A 16940-nucleotide genomic window follows, 5' to 3' on the forward strand; every position below is an offset into this window, starting at 1 on the left:
CACACATACATCAAATTTATTTTCTAGCGTATCAAACTTGTTTTTGTGTCCTTCATAAACAAATCCAAAAAAAGAAAAAAAGTTGTAAATTGACAGTTGTAAATATGAGTACTTGGAAAAGTACTCGATAAATAACTTGCCTCACTCCATATGTGTTAATATTACAACAGCTATTCTAATTAGCTTTTCCAATTCACATATAATTCTGTGACGACATGAAAACAACCGTGGTTGTTCTGGTTTTAGACCTGGCCTGCTCACTGATGACTCCACATGTTGTCTGAAGTGAACCCACCTGCTGTACCAGTTAAGCAGTGTGTGCTGGAAAGCCTTGTCAGAGCATGGGTCAGGTAAGGGCGCAGTGGTGGTCTTACCTGACAATTTCCCATCTTTTTGGAATTGTCAGCTCTTAGCGTCAAGTAAAACATTGTTTTTTGTGTTTAATTGTATTCTTATTAGAATTTAATGTGTATAGTTAGAACCTGAAAGTAAAACCTTTGCTTTTTTGTTGCCCTTTCCTGCATAGTACTTACTAGTGTGAATTCAGGATTTCAGTTTGAAATGATTGCATTTTTAATAGTGGCGGCATTGTTCGATTCTCAAATGCTGCCACTGCGGCATTGGTGCCTAAAAAGGTTGAAAAACACTGAACTAAAGCAAAATAAAAAATCAATATAAAGGTATTGGAATAAACAAAAAATAAGGGGATTTTAAAAGGTTATATTGCTGTATAATCACATGAAAAGGCTCTTGTAGCTCTTATGCATGAAATACATCTGGGACTATCTTAGAAAACAGTTGACAATGTAAAAAGTTAATATCTAATAGAAAACCAGTTTGCTTTAATGTGATCTTTATCAGTGGGGACACTTATCCTCATGGGCTTATATATGAAACCAAAGGATTAACTGCTTTTTCTCATAAACTTAATTCAGTAATGAAGCATCTCCTATTGCTGCCACGGATCCAGACTTCTGCACTGCTTTAACACAATTTGCCTGCGGCTTTGGCTTCTAACATACACGACTGCCATATTACGATCATGAGATTGCATATTGCCTTTACCTGTGGACAAAGTATACTGATGTAATATTCCCGCTGGGCTGTGCCATGGGGATGCTTGGTTTCTGATCTAGTTAAGTGCTGAAATCTGAGGCTTATTCATATCTTATATATGTTAATTTATTGGCAGCACAACACAATGGAGTCCTTGTTGGAGAGGGGTGAGAAGCTGGATGATTTAGTCCAGAAGTCTGAACACTTGGGAAACCAATCCAAAGCCTTTTACAAAACTGTGAGTATTTGTATGTATGTGTTTTTTTTTAGATGATATAACAAATAAATATCTAATTCAGTGTTAAAATAGATATGTTATTGTCTATTAAAAGCATCTTGCTGGCAGCCATAACACTTGAGTGTGATTTCAGCAGCACTTGGAAGCTAAGTTTAGACTGTCCAGTACCTTGGTGTAGTGGGGACACCAATTCAAAACCAGCCGCAAGAAGTGATGTTATTGGCAAGAACTTAACAAACACCCCAGTAATGTGTTGGGTGTTACCAAAAAGTGCTGAATGTCCAGCCCTCTCCTCTAAATCAACAGAGCTATATGGTGGAGTTCAATGGGCCATCTGCCAGACAGTCCTGCTATGAGCATTAAACTGTAGACAAGAAAGAAGGTCCCCTACTGTCTCCACTGGTAAAGGGACAGTGTGGTGTGCAGGGTGAGTCATACAGTCAGGGGAGCACAGGTTTGCTTCCTGGGGGTGTGAAGTCACCGGTTTTTGCTGGGGATTCTGGAGGGAGTGTTGCATTAGCTCTGGCGCTCCCCAGGGTTAGGGAGGCATAACCAGCAGGGACTCTTTTTCCTCATCGTGCTTCAGCGGACCCTACCGGCCAGGTGCCTGGTGAGCTCAGGAGGACACCTTCAGAGGCTAGTAGATATCCGCTCTCAAGTTCCTGGGTGTAAAAGAGGCAATTGGCTTGGTCTTGGTATTGAAGGATGCCCACTGACCATCCGTTGTCATGAACTGTTGGAGGAATTGCTGTGGTGAGAGAACGTTATTGGACATTCTAAACTGGGGATAAAATCGGGAGAAAGAACAAATTAAGTCTTGAATGTTTCTCTAACCAAATTAACTATCTGTCATTTAACATCACTTATATCGCCAAAAAACTTGAGATGCTTCACAGCTTTCCTGTAGGGCACTGAAAGAGCAAGTTCATTCGAATAGTCAACTAAGGATGTTTAACATGTCTGAATTGTTTTAATACATTAACATACCCTGTCCAAGAGTTACTATGTTAAACTACAAAATGTCTAGTAAATCTTAGCCAATATATCTTGCCATTTTGTAGGTCTTAGATTTTCCTCTATGAAAAACACACATATCCTGGAAAAGGTGAATTTGTTTATTTAATGGTAATTTACTTGAAGCTGTTAGTGAAGAAAATGTATCGATAGCTCCTTGCAGATTCTTCAGTGCTGCACTTCCGGTCAACATTGAAAGCACGTCAGTCATGGAATAGCAGTGATTGGGTCAGTCATGGAATAGCAGTGATTGGGTCAGTCGAGGAATAGCAGTGATTGGGTCAGTTGAGGAATAACAGTGATTGGGTCAGTCGAGGAATAACAGTGATTGGGTCAGTCGAGGAATAGCAGTGATTGGGTCAGTCGAGGAATGGCAGTGATTGGGTCAGTCATGGAATAGCAGTGATTGGGTCAGTCATGGAATAGCAGTGATTGGGTCAGTCAGAGGAATAGCAGTGATTGGGTCAGTCAGAGGAATAGCAGTGATTGGGTCAGTCAGAGGAATAGCAGTGATTGGGTCAGTCATGGAATAGCAGTGATTGGGTCAGTCACAGAAATAGCATTGATTGGGTCAGTCACAGGAATAGCAGTGATTGGGTCAGTCAGAGGAATAGCAGTGATTGGGTCAGTCACAGGAATAGCATTGATTGGGTCAGTCGAGGAATAGCAGTGATTGGGTCAGTCATGGAATAACAAATGTTATGAACAAAATACGAAACCAAATGCCAGTTTAACATAATGTGCGCGTCTTTCTTGTAAGAAAATGTGAGATCTATGAATTGATAGTAATACCTAAAATATCAGGTATTTGTCTCTGTGTATTTTGAAGCTTTCCTGATCAGCTTTTATATTTTCTAACCCTCATGGAGCTGTGTGCTTCCACAGGCTGGGCAGGGCAAACACTCTAAACCCTGTCCTCCGGGGGAACATCCGCTGCTTAGGTTGGAGGACCGACCGTTGATCTTCTGTCTTTCTGGGTTATAGCAGTGAGGTGACTTTAAAATGAGGGAGACATCAGGGGTAGAATAGCTAGAGATACAGTCGGCAACCAATTTTCTAATTGAATAATGGACAGGTAATAATCAACAATAATTGATGCATTGAGAACACTTTTTATTATTCAAAAGCAAGAAGCAAATAAAATACAATTGAAAACATGCATGTACATATTATTAGACATTGTAATCTAATATATTGCATTGAGAAAATGTCAGTGTGAACAAATACAGCTAAAGCATTAACTAGTAATATATAGTTGAGGCTTCATATGGGGTAACAGGGAGATTAAAGGATCAAATAATGTTTGATTGAGGCTAACAAAATAAAAACCATGCTGATCAATAATTGATTAGTTGATCGATTTAAAAAATGGTTGAAAGAGTTTGTGGGGGGCTGAACCATTCATAACTCGTGGTAGAAAGATTCTCTGTGTATCGATGAATTGTGGTCCTTTCTTCACATGAGTATCATATCGTAGTATAGGTAAGTGTCTTTGTATTGTGATACAAAACCAAAAGTCCAACATAGGTCATTGTTGTCCACCAAGTGGTTCTTGAATGGAGAATTAAATTATCATTTGATCTTGGTATGAACCATCACATGTCTTGATACATGTGTTCGATATGCAGGTGTTATGGCATTAGTGTATCATTACATCCCTATTTAAAGTGCTTTGTGATGGTGGTCCACTATGAAAGGCATATATAAAATAAAAATTGGTAACCACCATCCGTATGGATTTGTGAACACAGAAAGAGAATTGGTAATTTCTGATCTTTTTTTTTTTTTCTCTTCTATTTATCCTTTCAGGCTCGCAAGCAAAACTCGTGTTGTGAGATCATGTGATCCTCCTCACCAGGCCCACTGGACCTACTGATCTCTGACTATCAAGCCTTCTTAACATTCAGAACCGAGCCTCGAGCACACAGGACACGAGAGCAGACACTTAACAAACAATTATTTGACATCTGTCTTTTACTTCCGAGAGCCTTAAAAACTAGGGGAGGCCAGTGTGAGAGATTTTTTTATCTGATTTAAGAACATTAAAATGATTTTAAATTAATTCCTTAAATGCAAAGGGGGCTGATTTGAAAGAGTGCGCCACATTCCTGCAAGTTTGTTTGTTTGTTTGTTTGTTTTTTTGTTCTTCCTATTGGCGGTTTTAACTGTGTTCAATACTATATCAGATTCTGTATTCATCACTACAAAGGTGTTGCCTAGAGCATTAGCTTGCCCATTTACCCAGTTTCCTGTTTGAATTGCAGTGATGTACTTGGCAGATAATTTGTATTTGTTGTATGTTTAGTTTTTTTAATTGCTCTGCACAATGGAAATTGTTGTTCATTAAGTTAATCTGGCAAGCAGGAAATCTTTCTAAGTATAAATGCTTTATTAAAAGCCACGTTACTTACCTATCTCTTAAACTAGCCTCTTGTCTTGCATATTGCGGTTTAGTCCAAGTAGCTTGATGATGTCATTGCTTTACAGAAGTGAAGTGGATTATCTGCTCATAGTTAGGATGGCAAGAATTAAAACACTGATACATCTTTCCCACACGCACACGACATCTGGATCGTTGCATAATGCAGCTTGTGTGTGCTTTCACTGCAGATGCAATCTTTACCATGATAGTCCTTTTACAAGCATACATGTTTTATTATAAATCAAACACACACTGTTGAAGCCTGCAATGTAGAACATAATTTGTATGATTTTATTTAATCTGTTTTTCCATTTTATGTCCTCATTTATTAGTTTTTGCAAACATGGAGTTTTGGCAAGCATATTTTACTATACCATGGATCACCAGCATATTTTACTAACTCTGAGCATGGTGGAATTTCTGTAGCCCAGTATAAAAATGACCACTAGAGGTGTGCACCATTAATTTCTTAACCACTGAAACTGTAATTTTAAATATTGCAGACAAACTTGTGGTCTCGGTGAAAAATAAATTACCGGTGCACACTCCCAGTGGACTTCTTTTAAAACTGGCTTAATTTTACAAATTTCAGCTTGCCCAATGTCCAGGAGAACAGCAAGAGCAATATATGATGATAAAGGACACGCATAATGGTAACATTAACAGATAAAAACAGAGTAATGCAAATCCACTCAAATCTATTTTCTTACCTTGCACAGTATTGAAGCTGAAGATCTTTTCTTCTTTGTTTTCTATTCTATTCTTGTTTTTTTTCTTACAAGTTATCTTAAGCAATTTGCAAGGAAGTCACTTCATTCTTTCAAATCGGTCCCCTGATCCTCTCTGTTCGGGACTGTTTCCCTGAGCTGGACCTGTTCAAATCTCTTTCAAACCAGACTGGTCTCTACATGCATAGATACACTGTTTAAAATATTGAAGAAAAGTAATCTTGTGTAGCTATAATTAACTAATTGTGTTTTTGGGGTTGTCCAATTCATTAATTCCTTTTTTGCAAAAAAAGTTTTTTTTTCTGTTACCAATGAAAACTCATGACAGCCTGCAATCCCTCACATTTTTCGTGTCTGAATATTCTTTCAAATCATACCTATTCCATCATTTTTTATTTAGAGTAAAAATGGAAGTTACCACAGAGAAATATCTTAGGAGTACAATTAACCACTGTATCCCACTGGAATTCCGTTCTAAGCATAATCATTTTATTTAAAACCTGGTGGTATAGTACGGTCTACAGTAAGGTTGATCCATTCTGAAGGCAGCCTCTTTGAATATTCAAAGGTCTCTCCCAGCAACCAGCTTTTCTGGGGTGTGTGGGGGTTGATTTACTTTTTTTTAATTTTTTTTTTAATGATGGTTAAGTGCATCAGCACAAAATTAGATTGTTACAAATGTTATCGTCGAGAAACATTTTAAAGGAAGATACATTGCAGGACCTAGCTGATCTTTTTTTTTTTTTTTTTTCCCATTAATTATGTGATGATTCCAGCAAGAGGCTTAACAAAAACTCCATGTATTTCTGCTGTCAGTTCCTGTGTAATTTGGCTGTGTGTGTGTGTTTGGTGTCTGTAAGCGTGTGTGTGCGTGACTGTACTTACTAATGGACAGTGTTTGTGACATGGGCACAATGCCCCAGTACTATTGCTGTTAAATTGTATGTGCTGTGTGCAATATTTTTACACTCTTGCTATTCTGGTGTCTGCTTTACAATCTTGTGCCCATAGGCTTTCATTAAAGTCTTCTGGATTGTTAAAGAGCATGTGTAGAAAATGGTGCCTCTACCAGGCCTTGCAGTGACCAGTTGACTCCGGGTGGTGCCAATGTCAACCATAAACTTGGACTGCAAACAGCCTGAAACACGGGTTGAATCGGAAACATTTTTCAATTCCAAAACTGGTCACATTGTTCAGCTGCAAATTTTGAGATCTATCTTTAGGTATTGCTTGAAGCTGAAAAAAGACTGAAATATTGTATAATTTAAAAAGTTGTGGAAAGACAATCGATTCCCTTTGGATAGCAGTTTGAGCCATTCCAGAGATTACACTGCGTGTACATACATTTGAGTTTGTGCACTGAGGCTCAGACAATTCTGTAATACAATGAGTTTGGTGGTCTGCATCAAAAGGAGAGACCGAAGTCTGGTCAATGCTCATTTCATGAGCATCAAATGACTACATTTGATGTCATTCACAACTGTTGCTGGACCCCTATGTGAATCTCTTTTGAGAAGTTAAAGGAAGTGTGTGGGCACAAGGTCATATCACAGCAGAGTTAACTTTACTCCGTTTGGGAATTGTACCACCATTTTGTTCTCGTTTTTTTTTTTCTGCTTGGAAAAGACTGTTTGGTTCCATAGCATTTAACACCAGAGAAAGTAATCTTTTAAACTTACCCAAATTCTGATCTTCATGGTATCTGTAAACCAAAAAAAAAATCCATTCTATTAATCTACATTTTCATTTTCCCCCTTTCTATAACCAAGCTAATTTGTAAATGTGCTTTATGTAGATAATTTATTGTCATTTTCAGATAGTTATCACTGAAAACCTGTCAGTAAAAAATATTAATTAAAAAAAAAAAGTTTATTTTAATAAACGTTGCCTAATCTCTTCTCTAATTACTGTTTACATTAATTGTAATCTTGCCTATATAAAGTGTATAAAGTTTGCTTTGGGAAAATGTGTGTCTCCTGTTTTTTTTTTTTATTTTGTATTTGTTTTCAATAGTCTAACTCAATTAATTTATGCATATTGGACTTTCAGTTGACCCTGGATGGAAGTAATTTTCATCTGGGATTTTATGCACAACATGATGACAAATGAAAGAGTCTCATTTAATACATTAGGGGCTATTCAAATTATCTAAACACTGACACTGTTGAAACAGAAATCGAGTTTCAAGGTTATGAATATCAAACATCCAACACAGCTTATTCTTTTAAGCAAAATATGTTAAACTCAGGAAGGTTCATATTTAAAAGATGTGAATGAAATGAGGAGGGAGCATGATCTGAATACACTATGATCTGGATACACAATGATGTTCATAATAGAAGTTATTTCTCTGGGCACCACCCTGAGTAAAAGTTGAGAAATGTAATGTGTGACTAAAAATATGAAAACTATCAAAACAGTATGTCTGAAAATACATACATCTGGACAATACAGGGTACAGAAAAATAATGCATTTCTAGTAAACACTGTACACTTTAATTATTGTAAACATTAATGTTTTGTAGCTTGTGGCAATCGTCTTTATTTTTAGTTGTTTTTATTTGACCTTTAAGGTGCATTGGGTCTCAGTGATGCAATGGAAATGACCTTGGACAACAAGGGCTCTCATTTCTGGGACCTGGTTTTATTCCACAGGGGAACTGCAGCTGTGTTTCCACTGGAGCTGTTCTGGAAACTTCCTAGAGAGCATTCAGCTGTTCCATTGCTTGTCCTTCCCGCCCTTTGCAGCTCGCTGGTTGGTTCATGTCTCGGGTGTGAGTTTGGTTAGTCAGATTTCCAGTGGAGTAATTCCACACATTTTTCAAATTCACCACTAAACAAATGCGCTGCTATTTCCTGGTACCTAATCACTTCCTGTGCTGTAGGTGTATTTGAAATATGCTGATCCTGTATTAAAGTATAAAAACTAAACAATCTTCAAGACGTCTTCTACCCCATTACTTGCTAGTAGTTAATGGCTCTAGGCCTTCTCGTAGACCAGTCAGTTGCATTCTTATAATAAACCTACAGTATTTCACAACATTTCCTAATAAAATGCCCACATGTTAATTTAATCTAGAAGGAAACAGACGTGTTGCCCTCACTTCGACAGCTTCCTTCAGTAACACATAAAGCACCCTTATAAATCCTTCAGGATAATCCACATGATTAACAAACAGTCTGTCTTCCTTTCCATTTAGACAGGGATTTACAATTTCAGCTGACAATGGAAACAGGACATATATTTGTCTCGCCGGCGGCTGTTTTTCCGTCAGGACTGTCTCTCCAGTGGTTTTGTGTAAACTGTTTATAATTTCCGATGTTCGCCAGGTTTGGGGAAAAAAAACACTGAAGCTGTTTTGATTTCGGTGGCTTGCCGTGGGCAGCCGAAGCATGTACCGCTAACTCTTCACCCCGAGTAGTACCATATGTTTTAAAAAGAAAATATATGTTTTTTCTGTGACAGCGAAGTAATATAGGAGGCTGTGTGGTCCAGTGGTTAAAGAAAGGGGCTTGTAACCAGGAGGTCCCCAGTTCAAATCCCACCTCAGCCACTGACTCTTGTGTGACCCTGAGCAAATCACTTAACCTCCTTGTGCTCCGTATTTCGGGTGAGACGTAATTGTAAGTGACTCTGCAGCTGATGCATAGTTCACACAACCTAGTCTCTGTAAGTCGCCTTGGATAAATACGTCAGCTAAATAAACAAATAATTTACATATATTTATTTGGAAATACTGAATAAATTAGTTTAACATAATATACTTTATGGCAGCAGTGTGGAGTAGTGATTAGGGCTCTGGACTCTTGACCGGAGGGTCGTGGGTTCAATCCCAGGTGGGTGACACTGCTACTCTTGAGCAAGGTACTTTACCTAGATTGCTCCAGTAAAAAACCCAGCTGTATAATTGTATGTAAAAAATAATGTGTAAAAAAGAATGTAATTGTATGTAAAAATAATGTGATATCTTGTAACAATTGTAAGTCGACTTGGATAAGGGCGTCTGCTAAGAAATAAATAAATAATAATAATGTACTGCGATAAAGTGAGCACGCTGTTCTAATTTTGGGTTGAAATGCTTTTCACGTATTTGGATTGCGGCATGATCACACGAGATAAATTACGATAACATTTTACAATAATATTATAACAAGTATTATACGTTTTCTGCCCATATTGCTTATGTTTATTTTTGATTGTTATCTGCACTGATGTCTAATGTTTTTTTGTTTTTTTTTTGCTTTGTTTTGTTTTGTTTCTAGGGAATATGTGTTAACTGTTGTGTAGGCTGCTATTTCACGCACTTGGTACATCGGCTTGTTGCTTTTTCTCAGGTATCACACACTACAGCTGCTGCAACGTACCCCGAGGAGTCCCTTCAGTATTTATTTTGGTGTCATAAAATTAAAGAATGTTTCGTGGGGAGACATTGGGTGGGGTAGTTCTTTTAAAAGTGTATTAAGATTTTCTTTTTTTTTTTTTTGTATACTCTACGTATAGTAAAAATACGATTATTTATCATACTACTTGAATATTTAACGCATTTTCAAACAAACTTGAGAGAAAGGATTTTCAAAAGTTCAATGTGCCTATGCGTCAAATGATGCGATTTGGTGGTTTTAAAGATTCTTAATTACAGAACTAAAAAGAAAAACATCCCCAAATGAACCAAACCTATAGTAAAAATACAATTCTTTATCATACATCTTGAATATCCAACGCACCTTTTAGTAAACTTGAGATAAAAGTGTTTCAAAACGCTCCATATGCATTTTCCCATTCTGAGAAATGATGCGATGTGGTGCTTTTAAAGTTCTTTAATTCCAAAACTGCACAGTAAAACAGCCCCAAATTAACCATACATATAGTAACATTGCCATTCTTTATCATACAACTTGAATATCCAACGCACCTTTTTTTAAAATATAAATTCCAGTAGTTTGGAACAAACACCAATCACAAAAAGTATGAAGGAAAATGAGGTACCTAAATGCTATATGTAACTAGAATGGAAGTTTCTGGAGAAACTTCGTCTGTGTTGTATAGTGCCTGTGTATACGTTGGTCAAATGTGTAACTTTTCTATGTAAACAGTGTGGTAGATGTAGTTGTGACGGTGCAAAGACTTCTTACATAGTGCAGAATTAATCTCTATTCTGCATATGTAAGAAATTTTAAGCTGTAAACAATAGTGTGACCTTTCAGGAGAGACATTTTTAGAAAGGTTTTAGTTGGTGTCATATACGAGTTCTATAGTAAATATGACTCAATGTGCAGTCTGTAAGGAGATATAAACATTCTCTGAGGTCAAAGGTCAAACAGAAGCTGCTTTTTGGATACAGCTTCATTGATTTTCTATATGTGTTCAAAATTGATTATGACCCAATAAACACTATGTAAGGAGTTATAAGCAGTAAAAAAAAAAAATTAATTTTTTTTTTTGCAAATTGCCAAGATTCAGTCTCCAGCTCTGGAAAGGTCAAAGTCCAGGACTTATTTTTATAGAGCACCCAGTGGTTCCTATAAGTGTTCAATACTAACTATGGATCTATCTGCACTCTGTAAGGAGTTATAAGCCGTCAAAGTTTGACTTTGGGGGATCTTCTGGCAAACTTCTGGCAGCAGTGTGGAGTAGTGGTTAGGGCTCTGGACTCTTGATCGGAGGGTTGTGGGTTCAATCCCAGGTGGGAGACACTGCTGCAGTCTTCTAGTGCAAGAGGAGCGGAGAGGTCGAGTGGGGGTGTAGGGAGAGATGAGGGTCAGGAGGTAGCTGGGTGAAGTCTGGTCAAGGCATCTGTAGGTGAGTACAAGAGTCTTGAACTGGATGCGAGTGGTGATCGGGAGCCAGTGGAGTGAGCAGAGCAGTGGAGTTGCGTGGGAGAAGCGAGGCAGAGAGAACACCAGGCGAGCAGCGGAGTTCTGGATGAACTGGAGAGGACGGGTGGCGGACATAGGGAGGCCAACCAGGAGGGAGTTGGAGTCGTCTAGGCAGGAGAGTACCAGGGCCTGGACCAGGAGCTCTGCCACTGACTGACTCACTGTGTGACCCTGAGCAAGTCACTTAACCTCCTTGTGCTCCATCCTGCGGATGAGATGTTAAATCAATGTCCTATTGTAAGTGAGCGCGCAACAGACGTCACACGTAGAAGCCGTTGACATGCCAAATTCTTCCCCCCTGCCAATTTTGAGTCCCCCCCACACACACGCACACCCCCACGTGATCATCAATGGGCTGTATGTCAATCCTTAAGCAGGTATTGCACTCGAACTATCGAAGACAGTAGCGTTAAAGCGATGACGCATCACATAGCAATAGAACGTTGACATGATGCTGGATTGAGAGGGGGGCCCTTGTCATAGGATTTGTCCCGTGCCCCAAAATTTGTGGCTGCGGCCCTGTTAACACATCCTGTGTTTTACCAAATTTAGAATAAGTAATAAAAACGGCAGGAAAAACAGACTTGTTTTAAACAAAATTAAAAGGTTTTATTGAATGAAAAAAAATGGCATGAGAGCTGAACACATTGCAAACACTCAGTTCTGCAGTAACACAACACAGAACCCGAACACACAATTGGGGAACTTTTTATTAGAGAACACAGACAACTTTTGCAACATTTTCCAGTCAGCACCTGCTACACCACAGATAGCCCAACCAGCTTCATGCATTTCTGCAGAACCCCAGTCCTGCACACATTTACCTAAAATACATTTATTGGATCCCTGGACAAAGAATGACAGCTTCAGCAAGGGCACTGGGGAAAAGGTAAACATTACGGTTAAATAACAATAAATAAAATACGCCAAAATATCGTACTTGTTATTCCTTTTTTTTTCACTCTGTTGGTCTAAATCGCAAAACTGAATTGTCACGTGACTATTTACGACTGCAGAGGAGGGGAGGGGCGAAGTTTCCCAGGACACACGCTCCGTCCCTCCCACTGATGAGCAGTCTCCGCCCTCTGGTATTGAAAGTCCCTGAAATCACAAAATCAGTTTAACGTTTTCGGGGATTTCAGCTGACGATAATTGACACCCGCCACCGAACTAGTCCGAGCAATGCAGCGATGAGCGAGACGCAGAACGGTGTTTGTACACTATCCCCGAAGTGATGAAAAATGTCGGGACATTTTAATCTTTCAAACAACCGGAGCAAGTTTGGGATTGGAGCTAACCTGTCTCAGGTAGGCTGGGAATAGGAATAGGCAACAGAGAGATGTGGTTGTTTTGTTTTGGCAAGATACTAGATGTTGTGTTTAACGCAGTCGATTTAGTAAAGGGGAGTTCAATATTGAATTTAAAATTTATTATTTATTATTGCGCGTCCCCGTTACTGTTTGTATGCAAGCTCGACCACGTGAACAAACTGAAAATGTTGCTCATTTTGCAAAAGCTATTTTGGACGACAGTGCAAGGGTTTTAGTGAACACTGCATAATTTCATTTTTTTTCTTTTCTTACCGTGTTCAAACAGATGTTGCGGCATTAATATGTGTTTTAAAAAAAAAAACGTAAAAACTTGGCATAACTATAAGAATTCATGACGCTAATAATAGCTAATAATTCTGGCGCCTCCTTAAGACTCACCTCTTGAGACAGCACCTGTAGAACTCCTCTGTTTTTCCCCTGGGACACTTATCACCCTTCCTTAAATGTGCTTTACGTGCTCTTATCTGCCCCCTATTTTACTGCATTTAATCCTGTACTTCAGAGTACTGTAATCTGCCAAGTGTTTAATCTGTAGTATTTTGTATTTAATCATATCCTGATGTAACTATCACTGTGTCACTGTTATCTGCTGTATTATTGAATTGTGGTATGTCACACTTGTACTTTGCTTGAACAAAAGTTATTGTATTTCTTGCTCTTATTGTATTACTTGTATTGTAACACTTGAAATGTATTTGCTTACGATTGTAAATCGCCCTGGATAAGGGCGTCTGCTAAGAAATAAATAATAATAATAATAATAGTGTTGCTTTTAGTTACCTGTAAAGCAGCAGATCCCACACTTACTGACAGTGTACGGCGTGAATGATAAAACACAGCGCAACATATTTGTGCTATTTCTTGTAGAGAATTCAAACGTACGTGCACTCTACTTTCTCAGAACCCAGACCTTGTTTTCACTATGTTACCTAAAGGTCGTTTTACTAGCTGCGGGCACAGACACTTACTGATTAACAACAACAGAGGGAGGGGAAAGAAGAACACACCGGTATTACTGGACACGATCCGTAAAAATACTGTGACAGGCAGACCAGCACGGTCACTTCTCGACTGAGGACTGTAGAAAGATACAGTACATATCTTTAGTTTTTATCGGAGCGGAAGACCTTGACTTGTTAATGTTTAGAGAATGCACCGTGGCATAACACACGTGCTTCTTCAACTCAGTACTTTAATTGTTTACCTTTTTACATGCTCTAATAATAAATAATAATAATAATAATAATAATAATAATAATAATAATAATAATAATAATAATAATAATCTGCAAAATAAATTCGGGTGCATCGTCACGTCTTTACTTATTCTTTGACAGTAAAGCATGGGATGGTTTAATCCCTAATCAACAAATAAATCCAGTCCAGTGTCACAACTACACATGTTTTGGTCTGTTTCAGTTAAGTTTTGTAAGAATACTGGATGTTTTTTCCCAGTCGTTTTTGACTTTCTAAAATAGTATTGGTTGTACTCGTCTTACTCTTGAGTTTTTAGTACTGAATGTCATTACTGCTGTGCAGTAGTATCTCCAAAATAATAAATACTCAAACTTGCGTTCATTGACATTGAAGACAGTAGTCGTTTTAATTAAGTTTTAGTATTTCTAAATTAAGCACTACTGAGTAGTAGTAATAGTTATGAATGGTCTCTAAAAGTAAGACCACTGACCTTTAACACATTCTATACACTAGATTTAACCCTACTTTCTAAGATTTGAAAGCTAACAATCATATATGAAATGATCACTCTGGATAGTTTATGCTAGAAGCAGTGCACTAGAAAGTGCCCTTGGAATTCAGTGTGTGAATCGAATCTGAGGGTGCATGGAAGTTGTCAGTCTGTCTGATCTTCTGTTTGTGTGTCACATGTGTGTCTTATCTAGAGAACTGTATGATAAAAGGACTAGTACAACAATATTCAGAAATATACACCAATTGTATTGGGAGACAAAAATGTTGATATTCTCCAGAAGTATCCAATATAACTTCTGTACATTGGTATGCATGAAATACAAACTATTTAAAAATAAGGGTTTGTTTGCCCTCCGGCTTTAATCTGTCCTGTATCTATTCACATTGTATTGTAGACAGTGTTTAAATCTGTCATGCAGGGGAGGGGAGGAAGCCTGTGTGAGCAGAATTGTGATTGTAAAGAGGATGTCTTAGTTCCTCTCCGCACTACATAGTAATGTTGTTGAAGCTGACACCCTGGAATCCTTCAAGAAGCTGCTTGATGAGATTCTGGGATCAATAAGCTACTAACAACCAAACGAGCAAGATGGGCTGAATGGCCTCCTCTCGTTCCTAAACTTTCTTATGTTCTTATAACCGATCTCGAAAACCGTACTCAAAATCTTTTAAATTAAACCAGCTCAAAGCATCCACACTAAAGTACTGTTTCATGTTTAGTCAGGGTTAATGTGTACAAGCACTTTTAAAATAGTTTAGTTACAGTTCCTAGCAGCACAATGGTACCGTGGGACATGATATGACATTATCCCACCATGCACTGTATTTTATGTTTACAACCCGGCAAATATGGAGCCTGTGCCCACTGACATAAAATGTATTATACCTGCATCACATTTAGTCCCTAAATTCCTGTATGATATGAGATTGTAGAAGCTGTTAAGTTAATGTATGTGCCTGTGCCTGTTTGATATGAGATTGTAGAAGCTGTTAAGTTGATGTATGTGCCTGTGCCTGTTTGATATGAGATTGTAGAAGCTGTTAAGTTGATGTTTATTTTTTATTTGTTTATTTCGCAGACGCCTTTATCCAAGGTGACTTACAGAGACTAGGGTGTGTGAACTATGCATCAGCTGCAGAGTCACTTACAACTACGTCTCACCCGAAAGACGGAGCACAAGGAGGTTAAGTGACTTGCTCAGAGTCACACAATGAGTCAGTGGCTGAGATGGGATTTGAACCAGGGACCTCCTGGTTATAAGCCCTTTTCTTTAACCACTGGACCACAGCCTCCTAAGATATCACATTATTTTTACATACAATTACATTCTTTTTTACACATTATTTTTACATACAATTGCCCATTTATACAGTTAGGTTTTTACTGGAGCAATCTAGGTAAAGTACGTTGCTCAAGGGTACAGCAGCAGTGTCCCCCACCTGGGATTGAACCCACGACCCTCCGGTCAAGTGTATGTGCCTGTGCCTGTTTGTACATTTGTTCATTGTTTTGAGGGGTTTTACATGCTCTAGGCTTACACAAGACCACTTTGACTTTTCCACTTCAAAATATGCAACCCACCGTTCAGTGGTTTGTTATCCATAATCCTTCTGGAATCTGCTGGAATCTCACTGTATGTAGTAAGTCACACTTTTTTCACAACATTTTGGATCTGTGAATCTGACAGTTTTAGTTCCACTGTTAAAGACAGTGGTTTTGAATGGGTCTGTGTCTCCAGTTCAAAAATACCAAATATGTGCACCTTTATACAGCTTTTCAGGCATTTGTATGCACTAGACCAGTGGTGCGCAAACTTTTTATATGCCGCCCCCTTTTCTTAGCTTACATTTTGTTGCCCCCCCTGCCCCCCCCCCCCATATTAAAATGTTAGAACTTAACTTTTTTTTTTCCTCGGGATGAAATTGTTAGCTTATGGCTACTTTTTTTTTTTTTTTTTAATTAGCAGTGGGAGAAAAACGCTTCAGCAAGTACAGTAGAATCTGCCAGAACTGATGGACGCTGAATCTGCAAGGTTGGGTACTACTGACCGCATAACAAATACAAAAAACGAGGGAAACGCAGATCTTTTCAAGAAAGCTGGGAGACTTTGTATAAATGGATTTGAATATGTGAAGGATCGCCTTCCGGTTTGTCAGAGCCGCCAGTGAATGTTTTACTTTTTAAACTCTGCAATAACAGTTCGAATTGTGAAGCATCCACACTATAATTTGACAGAACAGGTGATTTATTTGCATAAGCGGGACCTTATTTTTTTCCCCTATTGGAGCTTGAGCCCCGGAGCACTCCGGAATCGCTGCCTATGCACCTATTATCAGTGATTTAAAGCCTGATTTTCAAACAAACTAATTGTGGAACACAGTTTTTGTTCCTGGGTAGCAAGTGTTATTTCCTAATTGCTTATGCCTCAAAAGTATAGAAAATGGCTATTATTCCCCACAAACTTTGCTTTTGTGACCAGGACAGTGATATTTTGAAATTTACCTATTTCCAATGAGAAAACGGGCAAATTTGTGTCTTTTCGTTCACATAAGTCAGAAAAAAAACA

General features: G+C 38.3%; 2 protein-coding genes across 4 annotated transcripts in view; both read left to right on the forward strand.

Moving 5' to 3' along the window:
- LOC117966425 (synaptobrevin homolog YKT6) overlaps positions 1-16940 on the forward strand; it is a 160382-nt gene that overhangs the window by 22026 nt on the left and 121416 nt on the right. For 2 of the 3 annotated variants that reach the window (XM_059013520.1, XM_059013517.1), the window contains 2 exons: positions 1193-1294; positions 4118-7424. The exons of the other annotated variant lie outside the window; for it this stretch is intronic. In XM_059013520.1, coding sequence (XP_058869503.1) covers positions 1193-1294; positions 4118-4153 — 138 coding nt within the window. In that variant the 3' untranslated portion in view covers positions 4154-7424. Of the gene's footprint in view, positions 1-1192; positions 1295-4117; positions 7425-16940 lie in introns of those variants that run through there. 3 annotated transcript variants of the gene reach the window in all.
- The window catches only part of LOC117397817 (uncharacterized), a 46486-nt gene continuing 41966 nt past the window's right edge, over positions 12421-16940 (forward strand). The window contains exon 1 of the mRNA XM_033996702.3: positions 12421-12642. Coding sequence (XP_033852593.2) covers positions 12577-12642 — 66 coding nt within the window. The 5' untranslated portion in view covers positions 12421-12576. The remainder of the gene's footprint in view (positions 12643-16940) is intronic.

Source organism: Acipenser ruthenus, chromosome 46 (genome assembly GCF_902713425.1).
Source record: "Acipenser ruthenus chromosome 46, fAciRut3.2 maternal haplotype, whole genome shotgun sequence".
Taxonomy (NCBI): Eukaryota; Metazoa; Chordata; class Actinopteri; order Acipenseriformes; family Acipenseridae; genus Acipenser; species Acipenser ruthenus.